This window comes from Natator depressus, chromosome 9 (genome assembly GCF_965152275.1).
Source record: "Natator depressus isolate rNatDep1 chromosome 9, rNatDep2.hap1, whole genome shotgun sequence".
Lineage (NCBI taxonomy): Eukaryota > Metazoa > Chordata > Testudines > Cheloniidae > Natator > Natator depressus.
In genome coordinates, this window is record NC_134242.1 from 22,946,888 (window position 1) to 22,970,579 (window position 23,692).

General features: G+C 42.6%; 1 protein-coding gene across 2 annotated transcripts in view; it reads right to left on the reverse strand.

Moving 5' to 3' along the window:
- Positions 1–2,451: 2,451 nt before the first annotated feature.
- Positions 2,452–23,692, reverse strand: part of RSRC1 (arginine and serine rich coiled-coil 1) — a 362,956-nt gene continuing 341,715 nt past the window's right edge. Inside the window, exons 9-11 of one of the 2 annotated variants that reach the window (XM_074963701.1) lie at positions 13,657–13,763; positions 12,217–12,363; positions 2,452–6,294 (exon numbers count right to left, since the gene is read on the reverse strand). In XM_074963701.1, coding sequence (XP_074819802.1) covers positions 6,202–6,294; positions 12,217–12,363; positions 13,657–13,763 — 347 coding nt within the window. In that variant the 3' untranslated portion in view covers positions 2,452–6,201. Of the gene's footprint in view, positions 6,295–11,050; positions 11,141–12,216; positions 12,364–13,656; positions 13,764–23,692 lie in introns of those variants that run through there. The other variant, XM_074963702.1, reaches the window with a different exon arrangement.

The following is a 23,692-nucleotide window of genomic DNA, read 5'->3' on the forward strand; positions in this document are numbered from 1 at the left end:
TTTTTGAAAAAATATTGTAAAATTCACTAAAAAAATTATCCAATAATTATTATTCAGCTGGCCTCAAACACAACAACATACCTGCAAACGTAAGATGTATTTATTCCTGTCTTGATTAATAGAAATTAATAAAGTTCACTACGTGCCTGCCTTACATAGTGCATAACAAGAGAATATACAAGTTGCCTCCAGAAGTGGTGAATGCCTACTGTTTACAGAGAAAGGTGATTCTCCCCTACTCCATTCCCAATAATGTGCTAGAAACTGGCTCTTGGCTGTGCCTCCTTTGTGCTGCTCTGATGGGCAATAGAATCAGAGTTCTAGAGATGCCTCTTTGGACAGGGAGGGGAGAAGAGCAGAGAATTTCTTTCAGTCCACTAGGAACCTCACCATTCAGATATAAATTTACCTGGGTAGCTCTTAGATTCTATAGGATGGGTCCTCTAGAAAGCCATTAGATACATGACCTGCAAACTTCTCCATGCTGCCCTGACAACTTGCCTCAAATCTGATCAGCAGGGATCACCTTTAGGGTTGAGAAGGCATGTTCAGTCTTCATGCATACACGCTATTGCCTTCTTTGTTGAGACTACAACTAAGTTCCTAGTTAGTGCTAACTGTATTGTTTGGTGAGGGAGACATGGATACTCATCTATTAGGGATGGGACTGAGACAGTTAACCACATTTCACATAGGCAACTCAACAGCCACCAGATGGTAACTTTTGGTTACTACCGACTCTGGTATGTGTTCAGACTGGTGACCCAGAGCTGAAAGATTCTTCATCCCATTACCAGTCCTCTGAGCCATCTAGCCCTCCTTGTCCTCCTTATTGCTTTTCTAAACTAAATTATATCTATATAGGGAAATGCAATTTTAAAAAAAACTTAACATGATTTAGTTGCTTTCAAAGAGTCATATTGACTGGGCTTGGGAAAACGGGTTGGGCTAGGCATAGATTGGGCACATAATTGATGGGGACAGGTCTGAAGAACCTATCTAGAGCAACCAATTTTCTCCACAGGGGAAGGCTTGACTAAAGAGACTTGCAGTCTAATGAACTGCATCCCACCTGGAAGGGCACTAAGGCCAGCAGTGATAACCACAATCAGACTTGTTGACCTTTACAGCTGTATAGGCAGCTAGAAGAAACCCTGCTGAACTACAGTTCAAATGGCTGTCACATTTGCTAGATATTCAAGAAAAAGAATACATATACACACTTTTTGAACATGCTCTTAAAAGTTGATAAGACAGATATAGGCCTGTAAATCATCATTGCTTAGATGGACTTAACTATTTACATAAAAATTACTATTCCAGTAACAAAACATTTCAGTCTCTTCTGCAGTTTAGTGTCTGTGTCTAGCTATGTATTTATAAAGTGCACAATTCACCTTGGTATGTAGGCATGTAAGGACTACAGATACACTTTACCAAGTGGGAGTCTGCTCTCTACCATTGTTTTATTTGTTGTAAAGTTTCCCTCTTCTCTCTTCCTGTGAGACTATACTCTGCAGCCCTGTTGTCAGCTTGGGGAGAGATTCTATCTCTGCACAATGGGAACCCCAATAATCAGGATTGGGGCTTTTGGGAGCCTGCAATAATATAAACATTTAATGATATTATTTTTACTGCTACAGCTTGAAGAGGTTGTGCTTACATTGTGTTCTGAATATAGCAAGGCTTGGGCTTAGTCTACTCTGTTGTGACAGATTTTCAAAAGATAGGACCCCTCACTGAATTCACTTTGTCTCCTGCAACTTTACAACTTCATCCTCCTCTGTGATTATAGTTCTGTTGGTGAGTTCCTGTCGGAGAAACTGTCTTCAAAATAGCCCAGTCCTAGTCCATTCAGGGCCTTAGAAATTAGGGCCAGGCCATTGAATTTGAACCGCTTCCCATTGACAACAGTTTTAAAGATGTCAATATTGCACCACCATAAATCCTCCTGAAATAAAATATTGTTATGTTAGCAATTCTATCTAAAACTAATATAATAGCTATTAGTACATTTTCATGCAATTTACCTATTTAAAAGTCAACTATAGAGGCACCAGATAAGTCAGGAGATTGGCAATAGGATAGTGAATATTTTACCTAAAAATTACCTAATCAAATTCAGCCAAGATGGATTATAATGGAAATAATCTATTTTATGATGGCTGTTCGGTAGCCTAAGTGAAATGAAGAAGTGGGGTTTTTACCCACAAAAGCTTATGCTCAAATAAATCTGTTAGTCTTTAAGGTGCCACTGGACTCCTTGTTGTTTAAGTGAAATGAGTTAGTTAATGTAGTTCCTAGGGATAGATGTCTGCATCATAACTTTATTGGCAGTCTCAGAAGAGAGCTCAGAGTCTGAATGGATAAAGTTACTGAACTATCCTCTCACCCTGTATACGCAATTCCTCCAGGTAAGGTTTAAGGAACTCTGGGGTTTGACAATGTGAGGAATGTTGGACTGCTGCCCACCATACTATGGCCACTTTGTAAGTAAATATAAGACTTCTCTCTCCAGGGCCATCACTCTGGTAACTTTCACAAATCCTAAATTCATTCACTGTTTATTTCAGTGCATTCTCTAAAACAGGTGAAACACCATATATAAACTATATGTATGTCATCACATCACATTGTTTATTGTATCCAAAAGGCAGAACAAGAGAGAAAAATAAGTACAGACCAGCATACATGAACTATTGTCACAAATCATGGGTGATAAAGAGTCATCAGAAGTGCATGTAAGATAAGAGTTAGGAGACATTACAATTCACCAAGAATTCTTATGGTTTAATTTAGTTAGGATTATTTAAAAAACAATTCTCTCTTTTCCTTTCTCAGTCCAGAATCCATTCCACCCTCCAAAAGCAGCATGAAGGAACTAAAACAGAGAGGAAAGTAGATCAATAAAGGAAACTGAAGCTCTCAATGGAGATTTGTAAGGTTCAGGATGAAAGGTGCCTTTTAGGATTTCAAGGAAGTGAGGTCATGGGAGCAGGTATAGGTATGACCTGATACCTGACTGGCAGCAGGAAAAGAAAGAAGCACATGGGGAGAGCTAGTTAGCAAGAAATTATTTTTTGGACTATTAAAGACCTTAATTTGTGTTCATTGATTTGATTTTCATGCCCACATTGTGCATGGTGCATCTGAATTCATAGCCAGCCTGTCTGATTTGGAAGCATATTTAGTTTCTCCCTCAGCTGACAATGGCTCACAAACCAACCTTTTGTAGAATACAGATATATTTTGGGTATATTTATATTGGGACCAGTCTTGTAAAATGGTTTTAATCAGTAAGATTTGCAAAGTTGTCCTTATTCTTTCATGGTTAGTAATAGACCAATATTTCTTTCTAATGTTATTGTCTGCCCTCCTGTATTATTTCTGCTGGCTGAAGTATCTGCCTTATGTTGACAGGAAAATGAATAATTTATTTAATCATTCATAGAACAAATAGGATATGGGGAGTTTACACAACCTCAATCATGCAGTCTATCTTAAGTCATGTCCACAATATTCAACTATTAAGACCCCAAGGATTCAGACTCTGGCCTTAAGCAAACTTTACTTGCCTATTTAGAAGCAGACTCAGTGTGCAGAGTGAGTTCACTACCATCCAAGACCCTGCCTTAATATCAGACTTGGTAATTCACTACTGATTGTAGTAATGGTGGAAATTGTAGTGTAAACAGGACTTGGGTGTTTTTACTGTATTGTCTAAGGTGCTAAAAATGCCCAAGTCCTGTTTACACTAAGCTTCCACTGTTGCTACAAATGGAGCTATACCGCTGGTGAATTATGGCTATGAAGTTTCCTTGTGTAGACAAGATCCCAAAATGGTGCGGACTCCCAAATGTCCATACAGCAACCATATGCCAGGCTCATCCTTTGACAGCATTAAAGATGACTGGCACAGGAATTTTACAAAGTTCCATTAACTTTAGAACGCTTGATGTTCTGAATGTTCCCAATAGTCAAGCACAGTAGGATACCCAGTGCACTGTTAACATTTAACTGCATCATAAGACTTAAAGGACTAGAAGATGCCATTTAAATTAATTTAAAGCCTCTCCACCTAGCTATTGGGGCTATTCAGCAGGGTACATTTAAAACTATAGAATTTTGTACAATTACTGTATTTTGTTGGTTACCTGTATCAGTAATCTGCAAATGGTGCTATAAAAATCTAACTGTAGAATGATGTGCTCATCATCCCAAATGGTGTCTGGGGAACTTCAGCACAAGGTTTTAAACAACTTCTTTTCCTTCTATTGCAGGTTTAGTGATAGCTATTCCCATTCAGTTGCCAGACCCAGTTCCCTATTATGATTCAACATGGACTTTGCGGTTGATATTTCACTATAGATTGATCATCAGTAGCAAAGGAGCCCTGCCTATACAGGTACATCCCATTTTTTCCATTACCGAATGGTTTTATAACTTTTCAAAATACCCTGAAGTTGTAAAAATGCAATTATAAAACAAATAAATCTAATTCAAAATAAAAACATTAACAACGTTATAGAACTGTGTCATATTGGGCTGAACATGGCTTGGAAATTGAACATTATTATTATTTATAAAAGACATACCAGTAAATTAGAAAGAGGACAATGCCAAATAGAGAACTTTTGAAAATACTCATTTTGACCACTGCTTCTCTGACAATTAATGCAGTTTCTCTTCATTTAGTTGCAGGAGACTTGATAACGTTTAAAAGTAAACAATTATTTTAAACCTGTCCCAATGAGACTTGTCCCAGTCTCACTGTTGTTAAAAATGGAAACTGCATCTCAACATATTTTAATCCCCTGATAAAATGTATAATCTACCCAAAGGTAGATCTCTATAACGTCTTTTTGAACAGGTCTGGGTTATTGAGAGGTAATATTGAAAAAGTGACTGCATTTGCCCATGGCTTGATGCAGGTTATTTCCAGGTGATTTGTCCATAGATGTTAGGTTTACATTTCTCTTTCTTTAACACAAATATTTTCACTACAGATGTGTTAGGTACTTCAGAAGAGCCATTTTTTTGCATTTAATTATGTAGCTGACTGGTATGTTGCTGGACAATGAATGGAAATTCAGATTTTGTTCTGAAATACACTAATTGGTGTTCACTAGAGGGAACAAAAAATGGTACCAAAACTTTAGTACTGCTTTCCCTCATTCTCCCAAAAATATTATGACTTTAGATTTAATTTGTTCATAAATTGAATGCTACCCCAGATGTGACTAATCTTTCATTAGCAACGTGTTTTAAAGAGCAATTTGGATAACTGAAAACTTTATATTCTGAAACACTCTCTCCATCTAGTTTTGAGAACTGCAGAGACCATTTTAGTCTTCTTCAATATACTGCTGTACAGGTGCACACAACAGTATATGAATCATTTCCCATTAATAGGTCATACACAGAGCTGACCCCTCTAGAATGCCAAACATTTTAAAACTGTTTATGAAATGCATTTCTTTAAACCAGCTGAGAATCTGCACATTTGAGTTTAAAAGGGATAGCAGTACTATTTATCATACATGCTTATTGAATCTTTACGAGCATGACGGCAGTGGGAAAAGGCAGAAGTAGTAGAGTTAAACCCAATGTTTCTTTCTATTAAAAAATATAGCTTCATATATTTTCATTCTAGTTTGTCTGCCCGAGACATGCGTTGTACTGGTGAGGAACAGGGTAAGGGCCAGGGCAATGGGTGAATGTACAGTTTAGCACATCTCTTCAGCAGCCTCTGCTGGCAGGATGCATGCAGAAACCCAGATTAAAAGCTGCTTCTCCCTGGGAAGACAGTAGTAGCACTAACACAGGCCCTACTTTGAGCTGAATCCCTCTTGGGGAGCAGGAGGCCTTGATGACCACAGGAGATGTAATTTATATCGTCCTGCTGCGGCACTAGTAAATTTGGCCCTAAGCCTTTCCGCATTCTTTGACAGTCTCATGTCTTCGTTCATCCCTAAAGTGCTACCTGTATACAAATTATTCTGAATATTGAATACACGTAACTCACAATGAATAAAAGGGGATAATGAGTGAGAGTAAAGCATGTATCTCCATTCAGATGAAGCTTGTGTTCTTCTTACAACTCACATTTACTTTTTAAGAGCTGTTAACAGTAAAACAATTTTAGAGGAGATTTTTCTTAGCATCATGAAGAAATTCTGGTTGAAGTTCCCTGTAATTCACTCAAGCCACAGGACTGCCCATCAGCCTTTCTTGCTGAAGAGCAACCAATCTCTGGAACCACTTTTCCTCTGCTTCTGCCTTCTCAATGAATAGCTGTAGAGGGGGAGGGAAGACAACTAATTTTAACCTTCTGTTGTTGATTGGGTTTTGATAATATCGTATTGATACAGATATTGCATATTTCATTGCTGTCAAAAACAAAAACGGCAACCGAACAAGGAAATTAAATACAAAATCTATGTTAAAAGGTTGAGATTTTAATCATATGAACCTCAGGAAATTTAAAGTTATGGCTTCTACAGCAACTGCAGCTCTGTCATATTGTACCGCTAGTACATCTATATTAAACATAGGCAGTCTAATACAGCAAAATACTATAAATGCACCATGTGTATCTGAATTAGTTGCTGTAGTTTGTTTCCTTTACTTCTACATGACTGAAATTTTAAATATAAACACTGCATTAATATAGTTCTTTGAATTAAATACAATCATCCTGTGGCGTGGATGGAAGTAGAAAACCACAGCTGTGTGCTGAAATAATGGCAGAACCTTGGAAATATCCATTAGCAGGGCTAAAAAGCACAAACATGAAATTCCACTTAATTAGGAGTGCATAAAATGTGTGAGCCAACTTTCACTTTGATATTTTGGATTGAGGTGGGATTTTATAATGTGCATGAGGTCAGATAGAATTCCCACAGCCAGAAGTCAGGCCCGGTCACATGGGAAAGTTGTACTGGTTTAATTAGTTTTTAAACTAATTTAGTTAAACGGGTTCAAACTCTTGTGTGGACACTCTTATTTCCATTGAAAAGTTTCCACACAGGAGTTTGAACCAGTTTAGCTATACTGATTTAAATTCACACCTTAGTTTAAACCAGTGCAACTCGCTCATGTAGATAAGCCCCTAGAGTTTTTTGAGTGTGGTATTCAGAGGGTATGTTAACACAATACTGCAATATAAGCCTGGGCTTAGGCTCAAGCCCAAACCCCATTTCTGTCTACACACAATTCTGTCTGACTCAGGCCATCAGGCCCTCTAGCCCAGACCTGCAAGGGGGCTGGGTTCGAGCTCGAGTCCCACAGGACTCAAGCCCAAACTTCTCCGTCATTTAGCATGGATGCAGCTTGGGTCTGGGCCCTCCCAGACTCAGGTACTGACAGTCTGCCAACACTATCCCACAATCCCATGGGAAGTGTCCTTTGTCTTGCCTATCCCAAGACTATCCAGTTAACTCCCAGGAAATGGAAACAGCCCCCGATTCAAGTACAGCTGCTCGGCATTTAAGCTTCATTTTATCTACTGAGTTGCAAGCAGAGTGAACCTTCTCCTGCATTTGTGATGGCTATTGACAGGAAGAAGTCTTTTGTCAAGCACTGCTACCTGGTCATGAGAGCACAGTCAGATTTTGGTTAATCTCTAGTGTGAGGTGAGCAAAACATTTGACTTAGCAAGAGTTCCAGGAATGATTACATGTACCAGAAAATAGCAAAGAAGCCGGCAGTGCTGGGGATTCACCAAGCTGGTGACCAGTTTATGGAACAGATTAAGTGGCTCGAGAATGACTACTGAACAGACAGGGATAAGAATCACACCTCTGGGAACTCACTGTCATCCTGCCTCTTTTACAAGGAGTTTGACTGGGTGCTGGGTACTGCACCAAGCACTGAGCCAATAGTCCTTCACAACAGCCCAGTCAACCTGTATGGTAACCTTCTGACCCCAGAATCCAGTATCAGGCTGGAGAAGAGCCAGCAAGTGCTGGACCAACCTGCCAGAGTGACTCTGGTGCTCACGCTGGTTCCCAGGAAGGCTTTGCTGCTGGAGCAGCTGCAGCAAATCCTAGGTCTCTCTTTGGAAGAGCTATTTGATGACTTCCCCCCAGAGGAGCAGCTCATTGTGGAAACAGCAGCAGAAACACAAGCAGAAGTAGCCCCTCAGTCTGGTAAGTTTCTAGCTCCACATCTGTTTATGACCCCATGCAAAATTTATTTATTACAAGCCACAGGCAGCAGTATGTATCCACGTTGGAGCCACCCCCTCTTCCCCATATCACCACATGGAATTCAAAATGGAGACCAGGAAGCGCATGCAACAGCGAGACAAGTATTTATAATTACATTTTTACTACATGCTCGCACATTCTTACGGAGTTGTGCTGGAGTGTTAAAAATAAGAACCTTATATTCCCTCCCCCTTTTAGTATGCCATGCAATACACATCAGCCATGCCAAAATGTAACGAGCTGCCAGTAACTAGTAAACTGTCCAGGGTGAGGGGAGGTTAAATGTAGTCCATGGGTGACAAAATCAATGTCTGAAGTAGAGCTGGGGGTTGCATGTAGTCCAGAAGTGGGCCAGGAGGGGTGAAGACTGTTGTTGTCTGAGAGTCCGTATTATCATTTGTGTTTGTATGTAGTCCTTGGATAGTTGCCTTCAGAGCAGCCTGCACCAGAAGCCGTATGGAGCTGTAGGGAGGTGCAGTAATCCATGCATATGCTAATGCAGCATCCTGTTGATTTCCCCCTGAATTTGGACCTGATCCCAGGTGCTGATAAACTTTTCCTATAGTACGAACTCCAGAAAGGTAGTCAAATTTCAGGAAAGGACATATTTTCCACTGTCACCTCATCAGCCCACTCCACTCATAGGTTTGCTGCTCAGTCACCATAACTTTGAAAACCTCTGTGGCATACACAGCTGGCTTACCACTGGTGGCTCAGAATAAAATGTCCCTTTGCCATTTGGAACCTCTAGAATTGTCTAGAATGTCATTTAGAATGTGGAATACCTGAGGGGGTAGAGAAGGCTTAGGTAGTAAGCTGCACCCCACCCTGCCTGCTAAAAAAAACAAACCCAGGCCCACCTGGTTTACAATTTTTAAACAAAAAACAATTGTAAATTCTCATTGTTTGAGTAGTCTTTTCACTATGATTAACTCAGTTGTGTCCAAAGAGCTTCTCGGAACTGAAGTATTCCTCTCGGAATATATTAAAGTTCAGTTTTACACAGTATCATTTTCTGGCTTTGAGATTCCACAAGGCACAGTTGCCTGCAGAGGCACTGAACTTGTTTTGAAGTGCTGAGACAATAGAGCACTGTTTGATGTTTATTTTTAGGTCCTTCCACCTTTTCTGGTCTTTCCACCTTGGCAGCATAGGCACATGCCAGCAGGTCCTTGGAATTCAGACCTGACACAGACCAGTCCAAGCAACAGTATATTTCATTGAGGAACTTATGGTGGATATTCTGGACAGGGCTAACAAGAAGGTGCAATACCAGAAGGGGAGAAGGATTTGCACAAAGTGGAAAGGCACAGACAGGCTGCAAAGCGAGAAGACAGAATTGAAGCACACAAGGAGAGACTAACAGCTCAGTTTCTGGAGCAGGACCTTCTGCCATGAGAGGAAGATTCAATGCAGCAGAAAGACCTGTTCAAGAAACTGCTTATGGCTGTAAGAAGACAGGCTCCTGCTGTGCCCATGTACACCACGGCATCATGTGCTGCAAACCAGGAACAGTTTAGACAATTCCAGGTTTGGGTAGCCCATGGAACTGAAATTTAACAGCGGGTGGACTGGCCAAAACTACCCCATGCAGGCCCCCATCCTGTGCAGCAGTGCCAATGCAAGCGAAATGTGCAAGGAAGGAAAAGGAGAACGGGGGCCCAGGAGACATGCAACATTAGAGAAGAGAATGTATTTGTTAGCAGTGCTTTCACTGTTTTCACCATTATATCCATGGCTTATGTTTGATTAATGGTTTTGGTGTTGGTTTATTACTGTGCTTTGATTTGCTAATAGTAGCTGGTCTGCCTGGAAACTGTGTAATATTGGTTTTGGGTTTTTTTACATCCACATTCACAAATAAAGGCTTTTATTTTATTAACAACGTTTATTACCATCACCGTATCACATCATATAAGGTGTATTTCAAATAATAAAGATAGACATGATAACTGGGACGTATCCAAATACTGTATCTCAAAACTTATATCTACATCAAGCCATACTGTAAATCCACAGTTATTGCCACATGCCCCCTATTGGTGGGAATTGTGTCCCAGCCTGTCCGTGATGGTAGACTCCCGATAGGCAGAAAACCCTGGCATCATGAAATTTTCCAGTGCAGCCTACATTGGTGTCCACAAATCGGCCTCTGTGGTCCACAAGGACCTGCATAACAATGGAGTAGTACACTGAGCGGTTATGTACTCATGTGTTCCTTGAGGAGGGTGAACTATGGACACACTAGTCCAATTAATGGCCACAATGCAGTTTGAAAACCCCTTTCTCTCAAAATCAGCAATTTCTTCAGGGACATTGTTTGTACACACCACTTTTGGGTAAATCACTTGCGCATTGCCTCACTTTATCCACAGTTGACTTGCCAGCACCAAACTGGTTCGCAGTTAGCAAATTGATCTTTAGCAGTCTGGAGTAGCCAGCTCCCAGAGAGTTATAGCAACCTGCTTCTGGACTAGTATGGCCACCCTCATGTATGTGTCCTGATGCTGGAGATCAAAGCAAGCCACTTACAAAGCTCCAAAAATGTAGCTTTCTTCATGCAGAAGTTTGGGAGCCACTACTGGTCATCCCATGTCAGTATGTACTTGTGGCCCTGCTCCAGAAAGACAGGTGTACATAGGGAGATCAGCAGCTATACCAAGAGTCCTGAGCAACATCAGCCCGTTTGAGACTTCCATGTCTGTATCATCGTCCTCTTCCAACAGGTGCCTTCAGTAGTCAGAAAACATCCACAGAATGTCCACTAGCATCTCATGGATGCTCTTCCAGTTTCCCGAAACAAGATTGAAAGCCCAAGAAAAAGAAGCTCTTCAAATGGTGACTCCTCCATGTTGCTAGTTCTGGTTGCTGGGAGCATGCAGACGCAAAAGATGGCTCAGCAGGGGATGTTGGTGGGATGCGACAGCTTTCTGTAACATGCAGGGTGAACAGTCAAGTTTTCCCACACTGCACTAGGAATCAAGGGCTAGAGCAGCCACAGTTGGAGAGGTCACAAGGAAGCCAGGAATATGGTAGTTTGACTCGGGTCTGTGTCCTGCAGTGTGGATGCGAGGGCCCAGTTTGGGGCCCAGGTCCAGAAACTGTAAACCTAGGGTCAGAATTAATGTACATGCTCAAGCTCTGGGGTTACAAACCCAGGGTCTGTGGACTTTAGTCCTACTAACGCTGGAGTTACACTGCAGTGTAAGCATACTCTGAATCACACTGGTTCACCAACTCAAACCACAGAAACTTGCAAACAATTTCCACGGACTTTTCATAGATTTGCACAGGGATTTAAATTGCATTAATGGCTTTAGGAAATCTCTACACAACTCTGAAAATGTAGGAATTTTTACGGGACAGTATTTGATTCATCCATTGGTTGTATTCAGTGTAATCTGTATATTTCTCGCTCTCATTTTATATTGTATATTAACTGGACACACAATTTAGAATGGATAATTATTATCTGATGGGTTAAAAAAATGATCAATGATTCATGAAGAAGCAGGCCAAAGAGATTCCGGTTGAGATTACTCAACAGCGGTAACTTTTCAAATGGATTGGGTCATACTTTTCTCTATGGAATCTTAAAACTTCCATGTTTTCATCACACCCTTTCTATGATTTTTTCTCTAAAGCTACTGCAGCTTCTGCCATTCTCTGCTCAGGCATCTCATGTAACACAACAGTAATATATACATCCTGGATAAATGTAAGTTAAAAGATATGTTTTGTTTTTTTTAGGGCAGACTGTCACTCATTCACTTTAAAATTTCACTTTCACTCAGAACCTTGTTGGGCCCATCTCCTAACACTTCACTATTTTAGATTATGCGGGCTGTGTAATCTTTTTCCAGTCAATGGTGAGCTCATCAGTAAATAGTCTTTGGAACCTAGAATCTTTGACAAGCAACACTGCAAAAGTATTCGGTCATGTGACCTTGACTCCACCTAGTAGACTTTGTTATTTCAAGGGTTCAATAAATATCAACACACTTACATTTGGATGTGCTAAAGAGTTATCATCTTGGTACTTTATGGCAGTAGGAATGTTGCCAGGTGCTATTTCTTTTTCAGTATTAGACAGATCGACAGTTCCCACTCCGACAGTTGCAGGTTCACATTTTAGTTCACCAGCTTCTGTTGACTAAAAGGAAAAAAACCCACATTTGGATGCTATCAAGGATGTAGAATATCATTCCTGATAAACACCCAAGCATTGTAATATAACTTTGTATTCAACTTTCTTAACATGTTCAGATTACAACCATTAACTAACTAATCCACAAAACAATCATCTTCATACTTTTCAAAATGGATAACAGGAACTGCCTGTGCGTGTCAGACTGGTAATATGAAGTGAGGGAGAAGCACTGCCAAGTAGGGAAGTGAAAGAGCAGAGCTGCAGTTTTTTTCCATAGAGCACACTTATTCAAAAATTGTGTGAAACTTTTAAAGTAAATACATATTTGAAACGACAATAATGGTACTCTTTTCAATGGAACACTCAGTGACAATTAAAAACATTCCATTATCTCAATGGAACACTCATTTGCTTATGCACTTCCTCTTATAAAGGGAAAAGTGTGTGGTTTCTGAACAAAGACAGAAGCCTGGTCCACACTTCAAAATTAGATCGACCTGTGTTGCGTAGGGCTATGAAAAATTTTGTACTGTGAGCACCATAGTTAGGTTGAAATAAACACCAATGTTGACAGTTAAGTCGACAGAAAAATTCTTCTGTCGATCTAGCTACTGCCTCTCAGAGAGGTGGATTCAGTATGGACAGGGTTTTCCCCTTGACGTAGGAACCATCTACGCTATGTGCTATAGAGGCATAGCTGCAGCTGTGCCGCTGTACCACTTGTATAGACATAGCTTCAATGGCCAGAGTTAGATCACAATTTTAAAACCTGGATCTCTTAAGTCATATTTAGGCACTGAAATAAAAGTGGCCTGACTTTCAGAGTCGCGGAGCCCTCTGAATATCAGGCCACTTTTATTTTGGTGCATACATATATTTTTAGGAGTCTAGCTTTAAAACTGTTTACCCTTTATATAAGTACGAACATAAACTACCTTATTGCCTTTGCATAATGATTTGTCTAACCCTTGCCCCTCCCTTTTTCTTTACACCTTTCTGTTCTGACATAATGACTTTTTAAAAAAATGTTCAAAATAACCAAACTCCTAAGCAGGGCCTTGACCATCTTGCCATTTCAACAATGTATTTCACCTCATCCTAAGCTCTCACGCACTTCCAGTCCTGTCACTCATCCTTACTTCAGCATCAATTCAAGTATCTATGGACATGTTTGAACGCTGGTACTGGGAATGAGGATTGCCAATGTGATGTGTCAAGGGAAATTGCATTAATGCTGCAGCTTCCACATGCCAACCCAGGCGGCTTATACACAAAGATAGGCTATTGACAACTTACCTTTTTGACTTCTTTACTTGATCTGAATGTCTGTGGAACAAAAGAGTCACTTTCAATAGCTTCAATTTCTTTTACTCGTTTCACTTGTTCTACCAAAGTGGCTTGGTCTACAAAAGAGAGTCATAATGTCAGTATATTTCAGTGTAAGCTTATGATCAGTGCTGTGCCTAAGCAATACTATCTCTAGATAGTTTACTATTTATGAAATATGTACTAGCTTCAATGAAAGCTAAAATATTCTGTTACAAAGAAACATTCCTGCTTTATTAAGAACAAGAAGAGTGATTAAGCTGTAATTGCTTTATTCATGATGCTGAGATAAAAATTTGCTACTTACACGTTAACAGTGCCAGAACTGCAGTGTTTGGATATATTGAAAAAAACAGGGATTCTGGAATAGTGTGAATTTGTAACAAATGTCCGTTAAAAGAGAAAGTTACTTACCTTTTAATAACTGGAGCTTCTTTGAGATGTGTGGTCCCTATCTGTATTCCACTATGGGTATACATATACTCTATGCGCCCAGAGCCAAAGAATTTTGAAAGGAGTGTCCATTGGTCTGCAGATGCACCTTGGTTCACCTCATGCCTCTAACTGAGGAGATAAAGGGTAGGACAGACCAACCACCTTTCCAGTTCCTTCTCCACCTTGAATCAGAGAAGATCTGAGGCAGAAGAGAAGGAGGGTGGGTAGTGGAATATAGATAGGAATATAGATCTCCAGTTACTATAAGGTAATTCTCTCCTCTTCGAGTGCTGGTCCCTACATGTAAGTCCAGTGTGGGTGACTGACAAACAGTACTCAAATAGGAGGAGGGTGCAAAGTCATAAATGGCAGAGCCGAACAAAAGCACTGTTGTTCCAACAGATGCATCAGCAGAGGAGTCCTGTACCAAGGCGTGAGTGCCTAGCAAATGTGTGGACTGAGTTCCACATAGCTGCCTTGCAGATGTCAAGTAGAGGCACCTCTTGAAATGATGCCATAGATGTTGCTTGTGCTCTTGTGGAATGAGCTCTTACTCAAGGAGGAGCGGGAAGATTAGACAGCTGATAGCAGAGCAAAATACAGACCGAGATCCATTATGAGATTCTCTGAGAGGATATAGCCTGACCCTTTTCACTACTGCAACAAATAATCTAGGGGGATTTCCTTATTGTGTTCGTTCTCTGCAGGGTAAAAGGCTAAGGCTTGCTGAATGTCAAGGGAATGGAACCTTCTTTCTTCTGAGGATGTGTGAGGTTTTGAGATGAACATAGGTAAGTGGATAGATTGGTTCAGGTGAAACGCAGACTATTTTGGGGGTGAATTTAGGGTGTAAACACAATGAAACCTTGTCCTTATGGACTAGCTTAAGGAGGATCCACCATCAATGCCCAGGCTCATCAATCCTCCCAACTGAGGTGATGGCTACCAGGAAATGTGACCTTCATTGAAAGGGAACACATGGAACAAGAAGCTAATGGTTCAAAAGGAGGCTTAGTAAGTACGGAGAGAACAAGGTTAAATTCCCATGGAGGAATAGGTGCTTTTTTTTTTTTTTTATAGGCAGAAAAGTTCTGATTAGGGCTTTCCAGAATTTGCTCATCAGAGGGTGTGCAAAGATTGAGTAGTCCTGTGAAGGCAGATGTTATGCACTGACTGCTGCCAGGTGGACCCAAAAGGAACTGACAGACAAACCTGCAGTCTTCAAGGAAAGAATACAGTCCAGAATGAAAGCAATAACTGTGGCTTCTGGAGAAATGTCTTGGATGCATCCACATAGTGTAACACTTCCACTTGGCTAGGTAACATTTTCTAGTGGAATCTTTCCTACTATTAGAAAGGATGTTCTGTACAGCTCCTGAACACAACTGCTCTGAGAACAATGCCCATCCAAAAACCAGGCTTTGAGATGAAGTGGACATGGGTTAGGATGCCTGATCTTTCCATTCCCTTCAGTCATGAGACCAGGAAATGTAGGAATAATGATTGGTGCCCAAGATGACATGCGTAGGAGGTTTGGGAACCATAACTGTCTGGGCCATTTGGGGGCAATGAGAATGACTCATGCCCTGTCCTGCCGAATCTTGCACAAAACTTGAAGCAGGAGTGGCAGTGGAGGTAAGGCATAGTTCTGATGGTCTGACCATGGAAGGAATAGAGAGTCGCCCTGTGAGTGGTGACCCAGGCTCCTTTGGAACAGTATAGATTGCACTTCCTGTTTGCTAAGAAGGTGAACAGGGGTCCCCCACAAAGAGTGAAAATATTGTTTGCCAGAGAGTCTTGAAGCTCCTGCTTGTGATAGACAGCAAAGTGTCTGCTGAGAGACTCCGCTAGCACAGTGTTTCTCAACGAATAGTCCCTAAAATCTCCCTGACACAGTTTAGGAAGGCAACAAGTTGGTCCCTGGTATCAAAAAGGTTGGGAAACTCAGCGCTAGCACATTCTGGTTTTCTGGGAGGTTGACTGCTGACAGGGTAATCTGATTGCTGATGCACCAGTTCCACAGACCGAGCGCTTGTGGGCACAGGGAGGTGGGGTTGAATCTAACTCCTCCTTGTTTGTTGATGTAAAAGACAGTTGTAATTTTGTCTGACATCATGAGGGCATGGTAAATAAATGGGAGGAAGGTTCTGCAAGCCCTTTGAACTGTTTGTAGCTCTAGAACATTGATGTGTTTCCTAGACTCTCGAGGTGTCCAGGTGTACTGTTATCCATGCGAGCTCCGCAACCAATAGAGATGTGTCAGTAGTGATTGTCCTGTCTGGTGTAGAGGCAAGGAAGGGAATACTGACACAAACCCGATGGGGATTCTTTCACCATGACAGGGGCCATATCACTTTGGTGCGAAGAGTCACTGTGGTGGCCATGGACTGTCAGTTTGGCAAGTACACTGTTTGAAGCCACTCGTGTAGGCAACAAAGGTGTAGTCTTGGAAAAGGTGTGACAAGTGCATGAGGCCACATGGCCTGGTGGGGGGAGAGAGAGGTCTCAACAGGCTCTCTGGTAGGGTTGTAAACCAAACACCCTTGCCCTGCCCCTGTCCTGCCCCCCTCTGGTGACTCCATCCCCCCTCACTCACTCTCCCCCACCCTTGCTCACTCGCTCATTTTCACCGGGCTTGGGCAGGGGGTTGGGTTGTGGGAAGGGGTGAGGGCTCCGGCTTGGGGTGCAGACTCTGGGGTGCAGGATGGGGATGAGGAGTTTGGGGTTCAGGAAGGAGCTCCAGGGTAGTGCCGAGGCATTCAGAGTGCAGAAGAGGGTGTGGGCTTTCGGAGGGAGTTTGGGTGTGGGAGGGGGCTCAGGGCTGGGCAGGGGGCTGGGGTGTGGGAGAGGGTGTGGTTCCCGGCGAATGGGAACTGCGGAGCCAGCACTCGGAGCAGGGGCAGTGTGTGGAGCCCCCTGGCTGTCCCTACACCTAGGAGCCGGACATGCTGGTCGTTTCCGGGAGCCATGCAGAGCCAGGGCAGGCAGGGAGCCTGCCTTAGCCCCGTTGGGATGCTGACCGGACTTTTAGCGGCTTGGTCCGCAGTGCTGACTGGAGCTGCCAGGATTCCTTTTTGGGCGTTCCAGTTGAAAACCAGATGTCTGGCAACCCTATTCTCTGGGGTGGTTTATGATCTAGTCTATAATAACATTCATAGCCTGAAACCTGTCTCTTGGCAAGTAACCCTTTCCATGATGGAATTTAAGGACGTCCCAATGAAAGCCAAAGTCTGTGTAGGGGTGAGAACGGATTTTTCAGCATTTATGTTGACCCACAGAGAGAAGTTGTAGCATTGTTGAAGTCGACGCCTGAGTCTCTTGGCATGACCTGGTGACAAGGAGCCAAACGTTGAGGCAGGGGAAGATGGTGAAACCACGGCATCCTATATAAGCTGCTACTACAGAAAACACCTTGGTAAAGACCCTGGGAGCAGCCGCAATGCTGAAAGGGCATACTCTGTACTGGAAGTGGTTGGAGCAAACTATGAATTTGAGAAAGCGTCAGTGACTTGGGTGAATGTAGATGTCCTTCATGTCGAGAGCTGTGAACTATATGTCTTTCTGCAGGGATGGAATTATAGATGCCAACATGATCATGAAAAATTTGAAAAGTGGTTGAGATGGCAGAGGTTGAGAATGGGTCTCCAACTGCCTTTCTTTTTGTGGACTAGGAAATATGTTGAGTAAAAACCACTCCCTTGGAATTGAAGAACCACCTGCTTTATCATTCAGTGCTGTAAGAGACATTCCTCTTCTTGATTGAGAACATTCTTGCAAGAGTGGACCCCAAGACGGGGTGAAGAAGAGGTTTTTGGAGAGGGTAAAAATGCAAACTCCATTGTATAGCCAGAATGGATGATGCTGAGCACTCATCTGTCTGTTATTGCACTCCAGGTGTTGAAAAAGAGTGCTAGACAACCCCCAAAGGGTGTGTGGGAGTCAGGAGGTGTTGGACTCAGTGGCTTTCAGCTCTCAAACTGCAGTCAAAATATTTAGGCAAGGGCTGGGATTGGAATGAGGAACCTTGCTGCAGAAAGTGTGGGGAAACAGGTCTTCTGAGTGCTCTGCCTCTTACCAGGTGGTCATAAGGTCTCTGGTGGAAAAACTGTTGAGCCATCAGTCTAGACTTCTATTGTTGCCAGTAGACTTTTCTCTTCAGGGCAGTTGAATGTATTCCCAGGGAGAAGAGGGTGGAGTCTCCTGAAGTGTGTAAGGACTCATCCATCATCTGATTAAACAGATGAGTCTCATTGAAGGGAAGAAGGGAAGGTCCTTAATGGTTTTCTGGACCTCCCTGGGTTGATATTGCTGAGCAAACGGAGAGGAAAAGTTTGGGGGACTTCTTGAAAACCTTCATCCTGTCCAGGTAGAAGGCTAGGGCTCTCCTGACATCCAGTGTGTGTAATATAGCCACCCTGTTGTCTCAGTGAGGCTTGGGTTAGAAGGGTGGAAGAGGAATCAATTTGGTTCATGTGAAACAGAGAGGTTACTTTAGGAATGAATTTTAGATATGACCTAAGTGTAACCTTATCCCAAAAGAATAACATATGGGGGGAGGGGGTGTTCCATTAGAGTCGCTATTTCGCCTATTCTCCTAGTCAAGGTAATCGCTATCAGGAAGGCCATGGGTTCGAAGGGAGGTCTAATCAGTCCTTTCAGTACGAGGTTTAGGTCCCATGTGAGAGTAGGAAGTCGAGGTTGTGGGAAGAGGTTTGCTATACCCTTGAACTTTTTAGTAGTCGGGTGTGACAGCACTAAGTATCCCTCTGTTGGTTGGTGGAAGGCTATTACAGCCACTAGGTGGACTCTGAGAGCGCTTAAAGATAGCCCCGATCTTTTTAGGGCTAGTGCATAAGTCTAAGATAAAGTGTAAGAGTCGTGGATGTCGGGGAGATATGTTGGGAAGTACACCAAATCTGAAACCTAGAGCACTTTTGCAGGTAGATATGTTGTGTTGAGGACTTTTTACTGTGTAATAATAACTCTTGCACTTCCTTTGAACAGGAGCTTTCTATGTATTTGAACCAAGAGGATCCATGCCTTCAGGTGGAAAACCACCAAACTGGGATGTAGGATATATCCTCTGTCCTGGGAGAGGAGGTACGGAGTGACTGGGAGAGAGATCAGTGGGCACATCGCAAGCTGTGACAGGTAGGGTACCAGGTCTGTCTCGGCCAAGTAGAGGCAATCAGAATGACATCTCTTTTTATTTTCAGCAGGACACTTGACAGCAGGGGAAAAGGAGGAAAAGCATAAAGGTCACTGTCTCATAGGAGGAGAGCATCTCCCAAGGAGTGTTGTCCTATCCCTGCTTTGGAGCAGTAGCATGTACATTTCTTGTTCAGGTGAGTGGCAAACAAGTCTGTCCAATCCCCTGAATAGATCGTGAAGTACTGCTGGATCTAGCTTCCACTCGTGGTCATGTCCGCCACTCTCTTTGCCAGGTCCTAGAAGAGACAAAAGTCATCAGCCAGAAATGGCAGAGGAGGCATGACAGGCTCATCCAGGGAGGAGGAGGATATGGTCCTCAGGGGCCTCAACTGCACCCTCATTTTCCTCCACAATTTTTTCCAAAGTTTCTGAAGCTCTGGACGCTGCAGCCAAAGGGGTGTGCCTTGAGAGTTCTTGGGTAGGGCTAGAAGCTTGAGAGGCCTGGTGTTGATAATGCAGCCCCGGGGTCCCCACGATGGCATAGAGGTTGGCAGTGGTGCCCAAGGGTAGCTGTACCAAGATGGTGGTGGTGGGGCCATCTGAGGGTATGCTTGAGGATCCTGTTGATACTGGGCACAGTAAGGAGCCTGAGAGGAGTACTGTGATGCTACCTTCTCAGGTTCACTATCTGAGTCTTCACTAGAGAGCAGGGAAGCATGACAGGGCAGTGGGAAAAACTCCCATGCTGGTTGAACACTTGGTGTGGAGGTCCTGGCACCAACAGGAGGAGACTCTGGTACGTCCGATACACAGAGGTCCCTAGAGTGTCAGAATTCTGGCAGTGCCAACTGACTTGCTGCTGCTGCTGTTGGTACCGGGGGGGACAGGGACAAAGATCTTGTCCATGCTGGTTGCTCTGGTGCCGAATGAAGTGTCAACGGTAGTACTGATGTAGAATCACGTACCGATAATGTCTTCTTAGAGGAGTGCTTACTTCTGTCCTTGGTGCCATTGACTCAGTGCCTGTACCAATCAGGTCTGTGGGCTTGTCAACTATCTGCCCTGAGAACTTCTACAAGCCATGGGTGGTAATTGAGAAGGTCTCGGTGCTAGCAGTACAAAGGATACCAAGCATGCTGGAGAGCATTTGGAGCTCTCTTGGAGCTCACTGGGGGGACCTCCTGCTCTGTTTTTTGACTATTTGTGAGAGGGGTCAGCAGCTTGTTTCTTTGCCTAACAACCTTTAGATGTTGAGGGTTGTGGGGACGACTTACATCCCCCAGGTGACTCGTGTTGTGGTTCCGAAGAGGGTCGGAGAGCTGCCTTCAGGAAGATAATCTTCTGTCTTAGCTCTGTATCTTTATGAGACCAGGGCCTGAATTGCTGGCAAAGAGCACACTTTTGTTGAATGTGGCCTTCCTTGAGGCAGCTAATGCACTGGGAGTGCTTGTCTGCGACAGGGATTGCCTATTTGCAAGAGAGGCACTTCTTGAAGAGTGGTGAGCTGGGCATACCCTATTGGGGGAAGGGTCCCCAACGAGGGAAAAAGCGGAAGAAACTAAAGTCTTTTTTTTTTTTTTTTTAAATGATAAGAGAAAAACTACAACTAGAACTACAACTAAGAACTAGGAGGCGAACAAACTATAAAACAAACTATAAAAATGGAAATTGAAAGTAATGGTCCTAACAGACTGCGAATAGCTCTGTCTCTAGCTGGGGTGGCTGAGAAGGAACTGAGGATGGTTAGCCCGCACGTGCTGACTAGCCTCGTGGTGCAGCACGAGGAGAGATAGCACATGTGTTGACCTAATGGACACTTCTACCGAAGTTCTCCGATCAGCAGCGCAGGGATGCAAGCAGATCTACAGTGGAGCACCCATAGGGACAGTGCTTGAAGAAGAATTTAAGATATGTTTGAAATCAGAAAAATTCCAGAAGAGCAACAGGATTGAAACAAATAACAAAATAAGGACAATGATGTGCCAAGTACTTCCTGTTGTGCACGTGAAATTCTAAATCCATATATGCCACCTATGCTATACAAGACTGCATTTTATTTTGCATAGAGAAAATATAAATTATAAACTCCATCTACCTGTGCAAACAATCAATGAAAACTCACTTCAAACGATATTTTAATGATGATCGAGCAAAGAAATTTGTGTAGCTGTCAAATACCCTGATATATTCTTTGTACAGACATATCATACTAATTTCACAACAACCGTGTTTTCTTTGACAGCTTGTGCAACAAATATGTCCTGTCTAAAATAATGGGTAGCTTGGGCTTTTCAGTTACATTAACATCTGAAAACAGCATTTGTGCTGCTGTCTGTCTTATTTTCTGCTTCTGCTACACTCATAGTTAATCTCACATATCACCTAATCCTCTCCAGCTAGTTCCATGTGCAACTGTGGTGACAGTACAACTTTGGCCCCAACAGTGTGATTATTTTTATTTTCTGTTAATATTGTAACTGCTCTCCTCCAATCCGATAAAGTGAGCTGTAGCTCACGAAAGCTCATGCTCAAATAAATTGGTTAGTCTCTAAGGTGCCACAAGTCCTCTTTTTGCAGATACAGACTAACACGACTGCTACTCTGAAACCTGTCAATACTTCTAATAACGATTATTATGTTTATTACAATAGTGCCAAGGGACCAGCCAAGAATGGGGCCGTATTGTGCTAGGAACTGTACAAACACACAGTAGTAGACAGTTCCTGCCAAGAAGAACTTTCAGTGAATAGACAAGACAGCAAAAGGTAGAGGAAAAGGGGTATAATGTACAAGCAGAGTAAACAATGAGATGGCCTGAAAATGTCATATTAGTTCCATGATTTTTCTTTTTTAAAATTTGTTTTGGGGAGGGTTTACTTAGGAAGGGATAAGATGAATGAAAAGACAAGGGAAGGGAGAGGTAAACAATATACTTGCTCATGCCAAATATTCATAAAGCTATACATTGATTGTTGAATATGGATCAGTGCATAAAACATTGTACTCGAAAAGCAATTCTATAAGTCTCAACTATTGCTCTCCTGTTTGCCATTTTAATAATTTGATTGAATATATGCATGAGATTTTTTACTGTTTCTTTTGATAATTGAAAAAATATAGAATAAGGCACTATCATCTTAGAAAGACTAAACCATACTCATTCCCTTATATCAGGGTTTTCAACCTTTTTCTTTCTGAGGCCCCCCAACATGCTATAAAAACTCCATGGCTCACAACTGTTCTTCTGCATATAAAAGCCAGCCCTTGGGGGTAGCAAGCATGGCAATTGCCTGTGACCCCGCCCCACAGGGGTCCCTGCGAAGCTACATTGCTCAGGCTTCGGCTTCAGCCCTGGGTGGCGGAGCTCAGGGCCCTGAGCTTCTGCCCCATGCAGTTGGGCTTCGGCTTTCTGCCCTGGGCCACAGCGAGTCTAATGCTGGCCCTGCTTGGTGGACCCCCTGAAACCTGCCCACAGACCCCCGGAGGCCCCAGACCCCTGGTTGAGAACCACTGCCTTATAGCTTAATTTTAACCAATATGAATGCCGTATTCTTACTTTAATTTGGAGCTCAGTTGAAACAAACAGTGGAAATAATCACTGGTGACATAAACAAAAAGTCAGAATAAATGTAAAGAGCTTGATTCACTGCTGGCTGAACCAGGATGAAAGCTTCTAGTAGAAGAAAGTCTGCCCAGAGATAGATCACAGTGATGCAAAATACCTACAACCACTATCTCTACAAGGAAGCTTGCTGCTGTTCAGTATAATTCCACAAATGGGTAGTGAAGGTTGGGAACAGGGTTTGGCCAGGACATCTGAGAGATGCACTGATCCGGTACATCTGCCAGGCATCCTCCCCAAGAAGGACGTCGAAGTGGCTGTGATTGTTCATTAAAGTCTCAGTCCTGCAAGGGCCTCTGATCCAGCAAAGCACTTAAGTACATATTAATTTTTAAGTTTGGGATTAGTCCTATTAACTTTAATGGGAAAAATCACCTACTTAAAATTAAGCAGATGCTGAAAGACTTCGTTGGATCGGTGCCAGAGAGCCCAGCACCTTGCAACAGCTATTGCTAAAGCTGCATTCCCCAGGCAGAACACCACTATGGGAGAGTGAACAAGCGAACACTAATGCCCTCCTTGATAGAAGGGAAGTCATTCTCCTTTGGGTGCAGCTGACCCTGCTGGCACAGAAAGAAATGGCGAGGGAGGCTACATAAGCTCAGATACCGTTGTGATGGGCACAGTATCAAAACCTAAATCAACAGATTAGATAGGCGTCAGGAAGAAGGGAGATGGATATAGATTTTTAAGGTTCAGTTGCTCAATTCTTTTAATACACAAAATCTGCTATTACTATCTAGCCTTTTATAATATTTTATATGAATCAGATACAAAACTATAATAATGACAAGTTAC